We start from the raw sequence: 18,783 nt of genomic DNA, 5'->3' as shown, positions 1-18,783 counted from the left end.
ATCCTTGACCTTTTGGCTAGCCCAAGTAGGGCTGATGGGAACTAAAGGGCATCAGGGTAGGAAAGAAGCTGAGTTATTTTGCAAGGCTACAACTGCTTGGCCACAACTGTTGTTGTTTAGTCGTTTAGTCGTGTCCGACTCTTCGTGACCCCATGGACCAGAGCACGCCAGGCACTCCGGTCTTCCACTGCCTCCCGCAGTTTGGTCAAACTCATGCTGGTAGCTTCGAGAACACTGTCCAACCATCTCGTCCTCTGTCATCCCCTTCTCCTTGTGCCCTCCATCTTTCCCAGCATCAGGGTCTTTTCCAGCGAGTCTTCTCATGAGGTGGCCAAAGTATTGGAGCCTCAGCTTCACGATCTGTCCTTCCAGTGAGCACTCTGGGCTGATTTCCTTCAGAATGGAGAGGTTTGATCTTCTTGCAGTCCGTGGGACTCTCAAGAGTCTCCTCCAGCACCATAATTCAAAATCATCAATTCTTCGGCGATCAGCCTTCTTTATGGTCCAGCTCTCACTTCCATACATCACTACTGGGAAAACCATAGCTTTAACTATACGGACCTTTGTTGGCAAGGTGATGTCTCTACTTTTTAAGATACTGTCTAGGTTGGTCATTGCTTTCCTCCCAAGAAGCAGGCGTCTCTTAATTTCGTGGCTGCTGTCACCATCTGCAGTGATCATGGAGCCCAAGAAAGTAAAATCTCACTGCCTCCATTTCTTCCCCTTCTATTTGCCAGGAGGTGATGGGACCAGTGGCCATGATCTTCGTTTTTTTGATGTTGAGCTTCAGACCATATTTTGCGCTCTCCTCTTTCACCCTCAATAAAAGGTTCTTTAATTCCTCCTCACTTTCTGCCACAACTACTTTGCCATTAAAGAGATAATCATGTAGTTCTAGCTGTGCAGTTGGGCTGATTGGTTCATTAAAAACCAAAAACATTAAAAACTAAAAACAGTAGAGTGTGCAACCTTACCTGTTTCGCTACTTCTTCCTGAAGCTCCTTTGTTCCTACTGCCTGCTCACCTTTTACAACTTTTTGCTTGAAGGGGAGGGGGAAGAGAAATAAATCTAAATGAGTGGCAGTATAACAGGCTTCACCAGCTTGGCATCCAGGAGACAAGGATAAGCAGAACTGCTTTAGTATAGCCCTCAGATGAAGCTCAATTAGTGGCAGACAGGCAAAGAGTCACCAAAGGTGAACTGCACTGCTCTTGCTTGGGGGGGGGGGGAGGAGAAGACACACATGCAGGATACATGCATGTTCATTAAGGTACCACTGGTGATAAGCCCTCAATCTTCTCCCAGTGCCCCTTTGCCCAGTAGGGTATGAAGGATACCCATTGTTCTAGGTAGCTGTTCCCAGAAAATAAGCAATGAACAGGCTTAGAGGTAGTAAATAGGAAATCATGTAATCCAACCCTGACTGCTTTGATAAATGCCATGCATTTTGCCTCTCAAGCCAGATACAGATGGCTTAAACGCTTTGGTTAAGTAACAGAGGAAATTTACACTCTTGTCACACATGTGGATGGGTCAAATCTGAATCAGAAGTGGAACTCAAATGATGGAAAACAATATGTCCCTTGTAATTTGACTGAACTTGTCCTTATGGTGGGGAAAAGTGAAGGATGTACTGGAGAGCAAAGGTTATATATACAAAAGTTGGAGAACTGCCTTTCCCCAACTTGACACCCTCCAGTTGTTTCACACTACAACTCCCAGCAGCCCTGGTCAGCACGGCCAATGGCTAGTGCTGAGCTATAGTCCAAAACATCTGGAGGGCACATAGGGCAAGGTGGTGGGGAGCCTCAGGCCCTCTAGAATTCTCCACCTGCCACCCTTCTCACTGGTTTTCCCCGGGTTGAAATGTGTCCTTGAATTCTGACAATGTCTATTGCTTGTCTGACTGGAGGATAGCCCAGCCACGTGCAAATGTTAGATCAATGGAGAGCCCTTCCTGAACCTCAAAGCCACTCCTGGTGAGCAGGAAGTACACGTTTTACCTTCAAATTCAGAGGGAGGTCTTCAAACTGGAAAAAGCACAAAAGGATACGATACCACAGCCATGAAGAGCAGAGAGAGAGAAGCAATTAGGTGCCACAGCAGAGGAAAGAACTTTGCAAGTAGCCTAGAGCTCTATATACACACTAAAAATAAAAGCACCAAGGGGGAGGGAAGAGCTGCTTGCCAGTGCTAGGGATGCAGGATCCAACTTCATCCAGCCAACAGACACGTTTTGTGGATGCTGGGTAGATGACTGCTACCTAGGAACTAAGCCATAGGTGCAAAGCAAATACTAAGGGAGAGAGGCAGAAAAGGGTGGGAAGCATTGGAACGGTTTCCCCTGAGACAGTCACTTAGGCAGAACGAAACGGGAGATGTCAGAACGAGTCTCCCCAAGTCTTTACCTTCAGAATGTGAAAGGGTAGAATGAGGCACCCTCACAAAAATCCATTTCTTTGTAGAAGTTGCTGACTCATGCAGAGATATGACAGGCAGGTTTCCTTGAGGTAAGACAACTCTGCTTTGCCCATGCATCCCACAAACCTACATGATCCAATCCCGCGCCTCCTGCAGGGCAGAATGACCTGCCTTTTGCAGAAGCTGACCGGAAAGAGGTGTGGCCAGAAGAAGCAAGTCAGGCAGAGATGCCGGGGGCAACCTCCTCTGTAGAGGAATGCTTTGGGCTCCCAGGAGCCTTTTTAGCAAATTAATTCATTTCCTGAGGCACACAAGCCGTTTTCTCATTCTGCCACTCTGATACACAGTTTGGGAATTACTGTGTTGAGAGAGTGCAATTGTGAAATGTTTGGAACAGAGGGGTGCAGAAGTCTTTTTCTGCCCCCCAGCAGGCAAGTAGCTGCAGCTTACTGGGAGGAGTGAGGTGGCAGAGAGGTTGACATGGTGCAACTGCATGAGCTGAGCTAATCTGGTACTCCTGCCAGTGTGTTTGCATCATGCCACCCTCCCTGCCTCCCAGTAAGCAGCAACGACTCAACTGCCAGGTCAGGTAAGCACCTCCCCCCACATCTGCTACTGGGTACAGGATACATTAAAGAAAGGGTAAAGGGACCCCTGACCATTAGGTCCAGTCGCGGACGACTCTGCGGTTGCGGCACTCATCTTGCTTTATTGGCCGAGGGAGCCGGCATACAGCTTCCGGGTCATGTGGCCAGCATGACTAAGCTGCTTCTGGCGAACCAGAGCAGCACACGGAAACGCGGTTTACCTTCCTGCCGGAGTGGTACCTGTTTATCTATTTGTACTTTGGCGTGCTTTCAAACTGCTAGGTTGGCAGGAGCTGGGACCGAGCAACGGGAGCTCATCCCGTCACGGGGATTCGAACCGCCGACCTTCTGATCGGCAAGCCCTAGGCTCTGCGGTTTAACCCACAGCGCCACCCGTTGTGGCAGTTTTACTAACTTGTAAAATGGATGTGCTTCTTCGGTAGCTTTCCGGTTAATCCTCTGGCCATTCTGCTACTCTCAGAGGCCCAGCAAAGTATGGGGGTATCACAAGAGGGGCTTTTTCATGGTGGCTCCAAGAATGCGGAACTCTCCAGAGAAGTGCATCTGGCACAATTTCTGACAGCATTTGTCAGTTGCTTTGAAAACAGTTCATCATCATGAATCAGGTAGGTGGAACTGGAGTGTTTACAAGCTCAGGAAAGATGTTTGTGCTGTGGCAACATTGTGAGGAATGCAGTCAAGCTCACCTAGCAGTTCTTGAGCAATGCATGTCGAAGTGCCCTCTTCTTAATCAGTTCCTTTCCCCCCACTCAAGCCCGAAAGCAGAGGCTCCACAGTCCCATTCAGTTTTCTCTGAGCTCCTGTAACTCCCCCTTTGTCTTTTCACTAAAGACTTTGCCCACTCATTGCATGAGGTTCTCCCAGAGGAGCTCTACATCCATTGGCTCAGCTGCTTTTCCTTACCTGGCCACCACCAAAGCGCTTCCGCAGGTTTTCAATTTGTTCTGTCTCCAGCTTCTGGAATAGAGGTGACACCTGGTGGGAAATTAAGGAGACAGGTGGGTCCACAGAATCCTTTGTGAACTTGTCCCGCGCACATGTCATGTGTATTCTATATGATTACTTTGAGAGTACTGGGCATCCCAAGAAACGCGTCTCAGCATCTAGTCCCTATGTTTGCAGAGAAAAGTTTGTAACTATGTAAGTAGTAACGGTTAGAAGTAAGTAGGAGGATGACAAAGCAGAACTTCAGTTTCGTTTCTTTTTTGCCAATTATTTTTATTGATTTTCTAATTTTAACCCCATTACGCAAATTAATTCCAAATTAATGCAATTTCGTTAAGAGGTTTCCCATGTGCTGGTCCCGATGGTTCTTATTCATTTCTATTACAATCCATTTTACAAAATTATCACATAGTAAACAGCCGCACTCTTAATGATTTCTACTTGTGTTATATTATGTAACTTGCAAAAAACCTCAAGTGAGGAACAATAACTTTTTCCTTTCCTCTTTTAATTTTTATTGATATATTTTCCATTTTTCTATTTATACATCATACACTTTCCATCATACAAAGTTTCTTTACAGACTTCCCAACCCAAAGCTCCGTGGCATTCTAGATGTACCTTACTTTTCTGATATCTGTTAATTTTCCAACCCTATTTTTCTCCTTTCAATTCCTTTGTTGCTGTTAACTGTTGCTCAAGAAATTACCCTGCTTGTAGGTTAGTTTTACTGTCATCTCTTTTTAAATATGCAGGAATCTCAGCTAAAGCAGCCATGACAGATGGCCACCCAACCTCTGCTTAAAACTCTCCCAAGGAAGGAGAGTCCACAGCCTCCCAAGGGAGAGGTAACATACAGCAGGGCACCATCTTAACACGAGGAGTCTGGCTGCTGCATTCTGCACCAGCCGCAGCTTCTGGACCAGATACCAGGACGGCCCCACACAAAGCCCATTACCGGAGTGGTATTCCTTTTAGCTCCCAACTCAGTGATCTTTCTCCCAAACACGCTAGCTGTTTAAGTGCTGTGATTATATCTTATTTTTAATGGAGGAGCATTCTGTTATACAAGCCTAAAGGGGTACAGCCAAGAAACAGGTTTACCATCTTATCTACCGTTGTAGATAGCTGACCCTCGGTCATAGCTTAGAAAAGACTTTAGCCACAGTTCTGGTACAAGCTATATAGCCTCCTCTCCCCAGCACTTACCGTGCCAATCTGATGCCCAGCAGGCAAGGTGCAGACAAAGTCGTTGGTCACCACGTTGTAGTCAGCAGGAATGCACAGCTGTTCTTGGATTGCAGCACTCACACTGGGCATGTAGGGTTGCAGGATAACAGATAGCAAGGATGCAATGTTGACGGCTACCCCTATCACTGTGCTTGCTTGCTTCCTAGGAAGATGAAATGATGCTTGTTAATTTTCCTAGGAAGATGAAATGATGCTTCCTCCCTGTGGGAGGAAGGAGAGAAGCTAAGAAGAGGAGGTGGCCGTCTATATACCAGAGCTAAAACATGCCTCCCAAAATAAAGCACTGGTAGCCAGCTCAGAGCATTGTTCTGCTGAGTTGGCTGGTCTAACTAGAGGGCACCATCAGAAAACAGCCTTTTCCTCAACGCAGAGACTCACTTGTCAGCCTCGCTGCCCTTGATCCGTTTCCAGGGTTCATTGACCTGGAGATACTGGTTGCCAAGGCGAGCAATGTTTAGGATACTGCGCAGGGCATCACGGATCCTGCAGGAGAAAAACAGGAAATTTGTAGGAGGAGCCAAACCAGGGAAGAAGAAAATGTAGCAGTCTCCTCTTCGCCCTAGCTGCTAGAAGGGACCAGGGCTCATAAATAACCACTTGCCTTATACCTGGGGCAACTTAACAACAACCTCCAGGCAACCAGGCAGATTTTTTATTTATTTTTATTTTGGTAAATCAGCTGTTGGTCCCCCCCCCCCATTTTTCAAACCCTCAGACTACCACAAAATACTAATACAGATCCATGTGGACAAGCAGACTAGAAAAACACCTTGCAGGTTATCAAATTTTTCAAGTTATTTGCAAGGGTGACAGAGCCTGCTTTTTCATTGCTTTATCTCTACCTTAATCTTAGCATGTCAGTTTTGCCTCTCAAAAAGGCATAGGATAAAAAGCACACACAGATACATAACCAGAAATAAGCGGCTAGAGACTTCCGGGTTAGCACCATCGCCTAATGGCGGATTCCCTCCGGAGCTCCGGAGGGAATCGGCTTAGTAGGGGTCGGGTCCTGCCGCGGCGGCGACGCAGGGACCCTCAGAAACCACAGGCACTGAAGCCTGTGGACCTGGTGACTCGGCGGGCACCATTTTTAAAGGCTCCGGAATGGGGGACGGAGAGCGGTGCGGTGCTGTGAGTCGACTGCTTCCCCTACTGAGTGAAGCCGCATGCCATGGACGTAGAGCGCTGACTTCTTTCTCAGAACATTTGGACTAAAAGTAACAAGCCGTGAGTAATACGGAAATTGGACTTAAAAAGATATTTTTTTTTTGAGAATTAGGTACGACCGGGTAAGGTGCAAAGAGGAAGTCCGCCTACCCGCCTTGTAAACATCTTAAAGCAAGGATTTTATAACTAAGGTTGAGAGAACACCTTTCTCTTTTGTGGATAAAAGTAATTAACTCCACGTTTTGGCAATATAAGTGATTGTGCTGGAGGATAAGAGCTAATATTGAGAGCGGAACTGTCACCCCTCCCCCAGGACCCGGGAGCGATCGGTGAGAGAGCCTGCGGAAGAGACATAGAAGACTTTGACAGCTGTCAAACTAGCTGTCAAAGTTGGGAAAAAAGGAGAACTTTGTTTCTGTTGTCTTTGCTGGTTATATTTGTTACAATTTGGTAATAAATTGTTAAAAATAAAGAAGAAAAGGCTAACTTGACTTTTGGGTGGAACTGGAAGATACTAAGAAACCAGAATCCCTCTAGAGGGGGTTCAGGACATTACAAAAATGGCTGTAAGTGGAAAAACACTGGCTGAACTGGAGAGGACTTTTTTTCTCTTGGGAAAGCTGCAGGAACAGAGTGATGTTTTGGCTACAAATGTTACAATATTGAATGGAACAGTAAATAAAGTTACTGAGCCTGGGAGGGACTTGACTCAAGTCTTTGCAGCTGAACAAAAAAGCTTTGTAGTTGAACTAAAAATTTCTGCAGCTGAACAAGAAAAGAAATCTGAGAAATTTGAGAATGTGATGAAAGAGAAACATGATGATTTGAAGGAAAAGGAAGGAGGGGCTATAATGCCACAGATGATTGAGGAGAGCCAGAGGCCGGTTAAGATGGATACAAAGGAAAATAAGATCAGGATGATGAAAATCTGGTTTGATTTGAAGAATGGAGAATGGAGAGATCTCCTTATGTGGAGATCTGAAGACCTATGGAATACAAACCTGGCTAAAGTGGAAACTGGAGCTTTTGGGACATTTGGACTTAAGAGAAGCAAGAAACAAGATTTTGGCTCCACTTTTAAATATGGAGGCCTGGCTGGAAGAAACATGGACCTTATTGGGACAGAGCTTCTTCGAGATTTGGTGTTCAATATAAAGGACTATCAAAAAAACCGGCAGAGAGGAATTGAGAGAGAATTAAGAGCCTCGGACGTGAGGTCGCCAGGCTGACAGCAGATGGACTGATGGACTTTTGTTGGGGTTCGAAACCGGGAAGGGGGGGGTGGGGCTTTGGGAATCCAAAGGGTGTACAATTATATTCTGTTTCATTTAATTTTGTTTTGCCACTAACATAAAAATGGGGAATTCGTGGAAGGGAATTGGGGTCGACCTTAGAAAAAGATTTTTAAGAATAAGTACTGATGTATAAAGATTGAGGTTTATAAGTTAAAATTGGTTAACTAAAATGAATTAAAGAAAATAAGGTAAAGTTTGGGGATAAGAACTTGCTGAGCTAAAAATTGGAACTGGAATACAAGAAGGGGAGGTGTGGGGAAGTCAAGGAAATTGGTTATTAATAGTAAGAAATGTAAATTTTATGTGTTTTTAATTGTTTTTTTGTTTTTTCTTTATTTTTTGAAAATTTCAATAAATATTTATTTAAAAAAAACAAAAAAAACAGAAATAAGCGTCTAACACAATGTGAGTAGAACTTTGGAAGTGAAGATTTGTTCCACATGCATTTACTTGCAGTTAATGAAAAGGATATCTGCACATGCTCGTGAGAGAGAGAGAGATAGATACAGATATAACTAATTCACATGTTCAGAGCCAATCTGGAGATGATCTGTGTTCTCCTTAGCTAACATTCTGCTGCCTGTGACTGGGAAGAGCCCTTTTCAGTACAGTGGTACCTCAGGTTACAGACGCCACGGGTTACAGACACTTCAGGTTACAGACTCCGCTAACCCAGAAATATTATCTCGGGTTAAGAACTTTGCTTCAGGATGAGAACAGAAAATGTGCGGCGGTGGCAGCAGGAGGCCCCATTAGCTAAAGTGGTGTTTCAGTTTAAGAACGGACCTCCGGAACGAATTAAGTTCTTAACCTGAGGTATCACTGTACTTGTCTAAACAAGGGATGGAACCAGGCCCTCAGGCTAATGGCACATGCCAGGTCCTAAGGACGTACTTGACCTTCTCCAACAACTGGTTGTATTGGCGCAGCTCCAGAGTGATGTGAACCAACAGACTTTTGTCATCCTGACTCAGCTCCATGGTGGGGACGTGTCCCCCAAAGAATTTGCACACAAAGGACCCAGCTCTGAGAGAGAGAGAGAGAGAGACAGGAGAGAGGGATGAGGGACAAATTTTATTGTAAGCCATTACATCCTAAAGTTCTGGCATAGTCATTTTATTTTACAGAAAACCAGACTAACTGTAATGGTTTGATGGTTGTATTGCTTTTTGATTGCTGTGAAGCCAATGATTTGCATGCAATAAATGTATGACTAATGAACAGGCAGATCACTTAAAATTTCTAACTGGATACAACAAAAATAGAAGGAGTTTGCAGGCTATGTACAAAGCACTATCTCCCAACCAGGGGTGGGAACAGATCTGTATCCATTACATCCACTGAACAAACCATGTGTTGGGTAAATTACCTGCTTTCCTTTTCTTTATATGAACTATCTGACATACATTCATAATCCTGTTCCACTCAAGAACCACCACCACCACCAGCTGCCATGTTCTAGTTTCACTGTGGATTTGAATGACTCTTTCCCTCCTCACCCCATTACCTGTTGATGAAGTTGCCAAGGGTGTTGAGAAGCTCTGAATTGTTTTTAAGCATGAGATCATTCCAAGAGAAGGCACTATCCTGGCTCTCAGGCCGTAAGTAGAGCAAGTAGAAGCGCCAGATGTCTGCAGGGATGCCTGTGTCTTTGGCCATATCTCCAAAGACCCCCACACCACGACTCTTGGAGAATTTGCCATCCTCATAGTTCAGGTACTCTGCAGAAAGGAAGATTAAGTGATGGCTTTAAAAGAGGTTTCGACTAATTCACAGAGGATAAGGTTCTCCACGACTACTAGCCACAATGTCTATGCTCTCATTCCAGTGTGGAGGCAGTTGGTTGACATCGTCATCTGTCTGTCTTAAGCGACAATGGAGTGTGCCTCCAGGGGCAAAGTCAAACGGCTGTGGTAGCAGAACCCAAGTGACCTCCCTGGAGCACAAGCCTGGGCAGTGTTTATGGAGGTCCTGGGTTGCTCAGACAACAAAACCCCACTCTCAGCCTCACTAACGTAGCCCAAAGGAAAGCAGAGCAATATGTTTGGCACCAGCTTGGCCGCAGGAGCTGCTGGAAGGAGGTGTACAAGGCATCACCCAACCCTCTTAGGGCCTCCACTCCTCAGCCCTTTCTTCTCCCAAAGAGATCCCGCAAGTCAGCGGAGGTTTAGGATCAGAATTGTCCTTCTAGGTAGGCTACCTTCTCAAACTGAAGAGCCCCACCTGTCCCTCACTTCCCTCTACAGCACGTGCAGAAACTGCCTTCTTGACCATTGGGCCCATTATTGGTCTTGTCAGCTCAATCTCTGCATGCAGGGGAAGTCCCTACCTCACCTCTGAATATGGGGAAATGGGTGCAGCACTGTTGGACTCAAGGGTCCTACCTGTGGGCTTCCCATAGGGATCTGCTTTCCCACTGCCTTTGGCATCATCCAGAAGGGCTCAGGTTCTTAGGGGGCTTTAAAGGTTTGCTCAAATCCCACTTCAATAGCTCCACTACAGCTTCTAGGCCACATAAGATGCAACCTTTTTTGTGACATAGTCTAGCTTAAGCCAGCAGGGTTTGGAAATGAAAGAGCGGCAGGTGGGGCCAACTCTCACACACAGAGTACCTGTTGCAATAAGATGGTTGACAAGCGTGTATCGATCCCCAGTACCCAGCAACGAACAGGGAAACACAACACTATGGAAGGGGACGTTGTCCTTGGCCATGAAGTTATAAAGCTGAACCTGAGAAGAAACAGGAGATGGACTGCATGGTGAAGTCACACAACCCCCTCACTCTTTGCTGCCCCAAATGGCTGACTAGTATAAAGGGCATTTGTTTGGAGGGGTGTTACAGAAGCACAGATGCCCCTGAGGATGGGATAATCACATGGGTGTACAGGCACCCTGGGTCCTACACATGCTCCCACCCCATCTCCAGTGCTTTGATACACCATCAGACAGAACATCTGCCTGGATTCTAGACTGAAGACACACACGAGAAAACTACTGTACATCCTTTACATAAAATGAGCTTATCTGCAAGGGATCTCTCGGTCTTATTCCTTCTGTGAAAGAGACCAAGCTACAGTGGCAAGTGTGCAAAACTAACAAGGTCATCACCTGTTCTGGGTTCTTCCACCATTTCTCCCATTGGTCAGTGTAATTGGCTGCAATGGACAGGTAGCCAATGGGGGCATCAAACCAGACATAGAACACCTATAGAGAGAGAAGGGGGGGGGGACCAAAACATGAGGGGATGGTTCACAGAAGACAGGTAAGGGAGCACTTTCAGAGACCGGAGTGGCTAGTCTTCCTGTAACATCCTGCCTTTGAACATTTCCTGACCAACATTTCACTTGAAATTTGACACATCTGCTCATACACATATTTTCAATCCTTATTTTTTGAAGTATGGAAAGCCATACTGATGCATAATTTCTAAAACAGGGCAGGCCACAGCTCAAATCTTTAAGACAATGCCAAATATGTGGAGAGTGGCTGCTGATTCTTCAGTGGTGAACTGTAGGTATTCTGCCCAGGCTCAAATGAATCAACAACACTTGACCATTCTGGAGCTGTACCATAGATTTCAAGGGTTGAATCAATAATTAAACTACAGGCATAAGTTCTGGTTAATTAGCAAAACGACGAGTTTAAGTCAAAGTATGAATAAATTTGATTGGAGTCAAAAAACATTTGATTGACTGGCAAATGAATAATACAATTGAGAAGGTTATTTTTGATGTTCAGAAAACAGACAGACACAACTCAGACAACTTTCTGGGCTCCTTTTACAATGCCCTCCTTTTTCTCCAGGCACCACTGACACTAAGTCGTTTTGCCTCTAGACTCCCTACCCGCTAGAACTCCCAATGCCCTGATCCATCCTGCTGAATAGTACTGTCTTTCCTGTGGTGCCCCTCAAAAAGAAAAAGCCTTGGACCACAGAATAAGAATAAGCACTCAGCAAGACCATGAAAGGATTAAGCACTGACCCCCATGGTCTTTACCCCATCACTCACCTTGTCACGGAAGTCGTCCAAAGGGACTGGCGTGCCCCACTTCAGGTCACGAGTAATGCACCGTGGCTTGAGCCCATCGCGGATCCAGGAACGGCTGATGTATCTTGCATTGGGGGTCCAGTCCCCAGTGGACTGAGAGACAGACAGCCACTTTTCCAGGCTCTCTTCTAGCTAAAGGTGAGAAGTTCAGAGACAGTGAATGGGGATCCTGGGTGTAATGTCATAAGGTCTAGGGCTCATTATGATTGCTAACAACACTAAGCAAATTGTACATCACATGTACATTGTACTGTCCTTTAAAGACACTAGTAAAACAAGAGAGACTCACCTTGGGCAGGTCTAGGAACAAGTGCTGGGAGGATTTCACCACAGGGGTCGCCTGGCAGACTTTGCAAACTGGTTTCTGCCAGGATGGAAAGAAGACAAGGCCATGGTATGCTTGACATAAACCCCAGCAAGTAAACAACATGCAGGAAGTAGTACCAAGCCCATATGTAGGACCGCCACACATGCAAATTCTTGTGTGCTGGAAAGTTATTATTGGCTGCACCTCCCTTTGTTTTGATTGACAAGCCCAGGTTTTAATCAATGAATTGTTTTCCAGGGAACAGTGATTTGGGGGAAAGGATGTTGAAGTAAAGATTAATAACTATGTTTGTTCTTCGCATGGATCTATGCTATTTCCTCCACCACCATTACTTTTCCTATGCAAATCAATAGAAATATCACTCTCTCTCCCCTCTGAAAGAAGGGTCCTTGCCCCCCCCCCCGTTTGTGTGTGTGACATTTCTCCCACCCCAGTCTTTTCTGGGGATCCATGCTCTTTATTCCCACCATCACCTGCACTCCTAAATTCCAATTGTACACAATCCAAAACAGTAAAGTCTCCCTTGAGGGAAAATCACTTTGAAATTTGGCAGGTTTTGTATCCTCAGAATTGATTTCAATTCTGGTATAAAATAAGGTACCTTTTCTTTTTCAAAAAAATAATACCTTATGGTGCCCTGCATGAAAACCCCTGGATTAAGCCAATCTGGTATGCTTAAGTTACTCTGAGGGCTCTGCTATGCCTGCAAAGTTCATCTACTTCTGTAAAAAGAGAAGGACCTTGGGCCTGCACCGCCGGATTCTGTGGGGAGGAGATGGGTGGTGGGGAATCTGTGCTAGCCTAGCATGGTGCAAATGAAACACATTCCACCATTATTTCTAGCAATCCAAGACAAAGATAAAGAGAAATGCTAAGTATGTAGGTTCCCAGGATCATATGGGTGGCAGTACCTTAAGTTCAGTGGCATTGATCAGTTTGCCACATTTGTCGCACTGGTCCCCACGGGCCTCTTCATAGTTGCAGAAGGGGCAGGTGCCTTCCACAAAGCGGTCAGCCAGGAACCGTGAACAGTTCTCACACTTCAGTTGATCCACTGTCTCTGTCAGAAGGTAATTGCGCTCCAGTAGCTTCTGGAAAATGTCCTGAGCTATCCTGAGGCGAGGAAGAGAAGAAACATATGAAGGAGGGGCATCCTCAACCTTCATATGGCACACACCCAAAAAATTAAATAAAAATCACATCAAGGAAAACTTGGCAGTCAATCCATGAACAATTAGCAGACCAGTGTATGTCTTGGGCTTGCCAGCTGAATCTACACCTTCTGATGATGATTCTCTAAAACAGCAGGAAGGCTGGTAAAGCACTTCATACCTCTAGGACAGGTGTGAGGAACCTTTGGCCCTCCAGATGTTGATGAACTACAACTCCCACCAGTCCCAGCAAGCACGACCAATGGGAAGGGGTGTTGGGAGTTGTAGTTCATTAATATCCATAGGTCCAAAGGTTCCCCACACCTGCTCTAGAACATGGAGTACTGCTCTCCTGTGCCCACCATGGTCCAATTTGAGGAGGAGGCCCATCTCATAACACTACCTGTAGTGTGAAATTCGTGGCTCAATTGTCCATTGGTCATAAATTAGTTAAGAACCTTTCTACGGTGCAAAGGAAGTCCCACTGACTTGGTTCTAGATTGCTGAACCCTGTAACATGTGGCTTGCCTTACTTGCTCAAGCCACTGGAAAGTGACCAAACAGCAAACACCTGTGTTTCCCTATGGCATATTAGTGTCTGGTCGTGTAGGTAGACTTGATGGGAACTGGTGCCGATTAATCTTATTTACACACATATAGACCACTTATTATTATTATTATTATTATTATTATTATTATTATTATTATTATCATTATTATTATTATTATTATTATTAAATCCAAAGTGGTGTACAAAAGATTAAACTGCATCTTATCTTTAGATGTGTATCTGACCTTGCTTCACAGGAGGAGACTGAACATGCTTCTTACAACAGTACACGTAAGCATGGTAACTAAAATTCCATCTGTCCCAGTTAGTATCCTCGGACAATGCTGTTCTGCTCATTCAGAGATAGGGATAAAAGTACTGTTACAAATCACTATCAGTTTACCATTGAACAAGACGGGTTTGCAGCCAGTAGCAAGCTGCTAACCGGTCAGGACTGCATTCTGAGTTTATCTGCCAGACCTCATATATGATGTGGCGCACCTGAAGTTCTGCATCACACTTAGTGGCACCATACACTCTTTTGTAATACACCAGTGGCAGCTGTACAGGATTATTCAGAAGAAGAGAACCCACATCCTAACAGCCTGTGCACCAGTGGCTTCCAAGGAACCCATCTACCACCTCTCAGCAATCAAAATTAACCCGTCAAGTACATTACTAGCCCTCAAGGAGTTCCTTCTCACCCACATATATGCTGTTTTGTCATTTGTGGCCCAAGGCAGGGGAAAAATAACAAACAAAGCCAAATTTTGAAAAGCTTCCCTTTTTCTGGAGAAGACAAAAACTTGCTACACTGAGCACAGTCATTTACAAGCATGCCTTAAACCTGTACTTGGCACCAATGCCTCACCCTGAGCACTCAGTTTGAGTAGAGGGGCAACAATGTGAAATAATTTAAATAAAAACATATTATGTGCCCTCAGATTTTTAGGTACAGGCGTGCTTTGTTTCATGGCAGCTGGACCTCCATGGTCACAGAAACTGTAAACAAGTCCGTCAATCTTTCCTGCCCATCTCTAACAGCCAGTTTTACAGTTGTTAAAGGCTAAGACAATAAGCGGGTAAGAGAGAGCGCAAAGTAGTGCTGCCACATGAGGCATTCATGCTCCCTTTCCCAGCAGTACTTACTTGGTCTGATGGGGTGTGGTGGTGCGGCCAAAGTAGTCAAAGGAGATTTTGAACCACTGGTAGATCTGGGCATGGACAGTGTAGTACTTATCACAGATTTGCTGCGGTGTCAGCCCCTCCTCCATGGCCTTTGTCTCTGTGGCAGTGCCGTACTCATCAGTACCACACAGGTATAGCGTGTTCCAGTTGCGCAAACGACAGTACCTGGACAGGACACAATAAGTGAAGCAGGATGCTTATCGCTACCTGCAAGGACCAAAGCTTCACACAATCCCTCTGTTACTTCAAATGGGTCAGAGCTCTGTGGGAAAGCACATGCTTTGAATGCAGATGGTCCCAGGTTACATTTCTGGTACCTCCAGTTAAAAAAACTCAGGCAGCAGGGCTGGGGAAGGCCTCATCTTCAGGTCTTGGGGGGTCACTGATACTCAGAACAGAGCAGAAAATGAGGCTGCATGGACCAGTAGTCCACTTGATGTGAGGCACTTTCATATGATCTCATTAGATTAACAGTTAAACCCTGTCTTGAAAATATCCCTCACTGAGCTCAGTGGCTCTTGCTCTGTAATAACTGTTTAGAACTGGAGCCTAAGACCTGCCCAAGATCCAAGTTGCAACACACACAAAATATTTTTTATTTTCTTTCATAATATTTATACACTGCCTGCCTCAAAGTAGTTTGCAAAGTGTATACAGTGGTACCTTGGGTTACATATGCTTTAGGTAACATACGCTTCAGGTTACAGACTCCACTAACCCAGAAATAGTGCTTCAGGTTAAGAACTTTGCTTCAGGATGAGAACAGAAATTGTGCTCTGGCGGTGCAGCAGCAGCAGGAGGCCCCTTTAGCTAAAGTGGTGCTTCAGGTTAAGAACAGTTTCAGGTTAAGAATGGACCTCCGGAACGAATTAAGTACTTAACCCGAGGTACCACTGTATAGGCAACGTAAGCACAGATATCCAAGTACACATACTGTGAGATTTTGCAAATTCATTTTAAAATCAGATTCATTAAAACAATATCAAATAGCAAGAAATCAATTGACTCCTATCAGCAACCACTCTGATATTACCAGGTACAAAGGTAGCTCTGGTGGAGTGGATACACCTTGAAAATAAAATGCCAAAAGAATAAATTCTCAGCCTCCCATTAACCCACCCCACCTTTTCAGGTGATTGACATATCCTAACAAGAGTCGGTGGCGAAAGGCATCAGCATCTTACCTGGCAAAAGTATCGGCACTGAGGACACAGCCAATGATATTCCCAAGGTGAGGCACGTTGTTGACATAGGGCAGGGCACTGGTGATCAGCACGTTCTTCATGCCTTCCACAGGAAGTCTGCAAAGATGAGCCACAAGAAATGGAGCCAGATTTTAAGGAGAGAAACTGTGCTTTGGTAGAAGAGCAGGGAGACACAAGAAGGAAAAAAGGCTGCTCTGTGAGGTTACACTGTAAGTATCTGGGCTCCTGGGGAAGTTGCTCCTGCAACTTAGAAAGGCCAGCTCTTTATGGGCTGGATACTAGTCTTCTGCAATGCCAAGTACAAAAAGATCCTGATACTCTGCTAAATTTGCAAATTGGCATTTGGCTCCTAAACCTCATGGCTGTGGGGAAACTCCATTAAAAATTATCACACATCACCACAAAATTGCCTATACAGAGGAGGGGGCTGTTGTGCTGTGCATCATGTTGCATTGATAAGGGTTAACCGCTAACCCTAACACTGATGTCAATGTTCACCATGATATAGGTACAGATTTATTTTCATATACAGTGGTACCTCGGGTTACGAACGCTTCAACTTACGTTTTTTCAGGTTACGAACGATTGTAACCCAGAAGTAAGTTGTCCAAGCTCTCGGAGGCCTCACCGCTGCCTGGAGGCAAACCGGGACATCGGAAGGGCCTACGGAGCTCTTGGAGGCCTCCGCGAATGCCGGGAGCCAAGCCCTGACATCCGCAGTGCCTGCAGAGGCTCTGCAACTGGGCTCCAGCCGCAGGAGCTCTCTGAGGACTCCACGAATGTCGGGAGCCAAGCCGATTGTGATTGTGGAAGAGGACCCTGAGCCCCCTCCAAACAGTGCGTTTGGAAATAAATTTTAATATTTTTCATCTAAAATCCGGCCTTATTTATTTTATAGTGCAGCACATTGATTATTGCCTTCATTTTATGGATTAATGGTCTCATGAAACAGTAAAATTTGTGTTAAATTGCTGGTTTAGGGGGTGTTTTTTCATCATTTGGAACAGATCAATCCCCTTTCCATTACTTTCAATGGGAAAGTCCGCTTCAAGTTAAGAAAGCTTTAGGTTAAGTACAGACTTCCGGAAGCAATTAAGTACTTAACCTGAGGTACCACTGTATTCATACATACAGAGATGTTTGGGATTTTAAGACACAGAACAGGAACATAGTTCTGCTCTTTGCTTTGAAGTCCTCTTCAAAACAGCCCCACATCATTTCCACTAAGGCCAGGGCATTTTAGCCCAGCAAGGTACTTACATAGGCTGCTGTGGCTTCCAAGGTTTGGGGAGGCCAGCTGGCCCTCTGACCCAGACTTCTGCAATGGTTGCAATCTCCTCCTCAGACAGAGACCTCTGAGCGGATTCCTCTTCCTAGAGAGAGGAACAAAAATCCATCTCCAAACCTGCTTTGCAGGTTCTTGGCACCCGGCACCCAGAAGGCAATCACTATGCTGATGCACAAAGTGGCACAGTCCAAAACTGCAAGTGTGGCTCAGACACACCAGGGCAGTCTGCACCGCCCCCTCTTGGTGCATCTTCCCTCCCCACATGGTGCTTTAGTACTTACTGGGCTAAATACCAGTCAACTAAACAAATCCTAAACATCTTCTCAGAATCTAGTCATTGACTTTAACCTAATTTTCACAAGCAGAAGGAAATATTTTGTTTCATTCATTTTATCTGAATGCTACTTTGCCACCAAAAATAAATAAATGCCCAAAGCAGCTTACAAAAAAGAAACAGAGATGCATTTCAAACAAACACGACAAAAACAATTTCATAAGAACATAGCAAAGCAATAGCACAATAGGACCACCCTGCTGAGAGCCTGAGGGCCCTGCTCCTGCCTCTATCTACCTGGTTCAGGGCAGGGCCTGACAGGCTTCCTAAGGACTGCTGCTGCTGCCCAGCAGAGAGGGCTTCTTCCCTTAAATTGTTTTTATAGCCTTTAAAAAAAAAATTTAGCATTTCAACGGTTTTTAACTGGGCTATAAGGGGACTTGGTGGGATATGAGGGGTATTCCACAGGGTGGGTGCCACTACCGAGAAGGCCCTCTGCCTGGTTCCCTGTAACTTGGCTTCTCGCAGTGAGGGAACCGCCAGAAGGCCCTTGGCGCTGGACCTAGAGTGTGTGTTTCTGGTGTTGGACAATCACAGCAGATTAGGGATTCTGCTGGTTTACCGCCCGCCTTGCTGCCTAGCAGTCTCCCTTCCGGAGCTGACAGAGCTGGTCTCTGGGGAAGCATTCAGTCTTCCCTTTCCCCCACCTGCAGCACCATGTGCTACTCTTAGCACCATTTGAAGAGAACTGGAGGCCTGGTTCACACGGAAGGAGGACAATACCTTCAGTTCATTAGTAGCTGGCTTCTCAAAAGCCTGGTTGGGAGCAGGATGCTTTTGCAGATAAGCCTTCAGCTCCAGCAATCCTTTCTGCGTCCATACAGATTCAACAGCCTTCTTGCAGTACTCCTTCTGGTTCATGTTCTGGAACCATCTCCTCAAGGCTTTTAACTCATCTTTAAAATCAAACAAATTCCAGAGAAAAAAATCTCACCTTGGTAACTGCTCAGTCTCAAACAGAAATGTATTAAGTTCCTATTTGTTAACACCCACACCCCACAA

General features: G+C 45.4%; 1 protein-coding gene across 2 annotated transcripts in view; it reads right to left on the bottom strand.

Moving 5' to 3' along the window:
* MARS1 (methionyl-tRNA synthetase 1) overlaps positions 1–18,783 on the bottom strand; it is a 30,316-nt gene that overhangs the window by 1,209 nt on the left and 10,324 nt on the right. Inside the window, exons 6-21 of one of the 2 annotated variants that reach the window (XM_053370700.1) lie at positions 18,505–18,677; positions 17,420–17,532; positions 16,139–16,255; positions 14,916–15,119; positions 12,977–13,178; positions 12,027–12,101; positions 11,699–11,869; positions 10,797–10,892; positions 10,301–10,418; positions 9,196–9,409; positions 8,583–8,714; positions 5,605–5,709; positions 5,185–5,368; positions 3,934–4,005; positions 2,005–2,031; positions 975–1,040 (exon numbers count right to left, since the gene is read on the bottom strand). In XM_053370700.1, coding sequence (XP_053226675.1) covers positions 975–1,040; positions 2,005–2,031; positions 3,934–4,005; positions 5,185–5,368; positions 5,605–5,709; positions 8,583–8,714; positions 9,196–9,409; positions 10,301–10,418; positions 10,797–10,892; positions 11,699–11,869; positions 12,027–12,101; positions 12,977–13,178; positions 14,916–15,119; positions 16,139–16,255; positions 17,420–17,532; positions 18,505–18,677 — 2,069 coding nt within the window. The remainder of the gene's footprint in view (positions 1–974; positions 1,041–2,004; positions 2,032–3,933; positions 4,006–5,184; positions 5,369–5,604; positions 5,710–8,582; positions 8,715–9,195; positions 9,410–10,300; positions 10,419–10,796; positions 10,893–11,698; positions 11,870–12,026; positions 12,102–12,976; positions 13,179–14,915; positions 15,120–16,138; positions 16,256–17,419; positions 17,533–18,504; positions 18,678–18,783) is intronic. The other variant, XM_053370708.1, reaches the window with a different exon arrangement.

The sequence above is a fragment of the Podarcis raffonei genome, chromosome 2 (assembly GCF_027172205.1).
Source record: "Podarcis raffonei isolate rPodRaf1 chromosome 2, rPodRaf1.pri, whole genome shotgun sequence".
Taxonomy (NCBI): Eukaryota; Metazoa; Chordata; class Lepidosauria; order Squamata; family Lacertidae; genus Podarcis; species Podarcis raffonei.
Note: the sequence above shows the minus strand (reverse complement) of the source record. Positions and strands in the feature narration are given on the sequence as shown.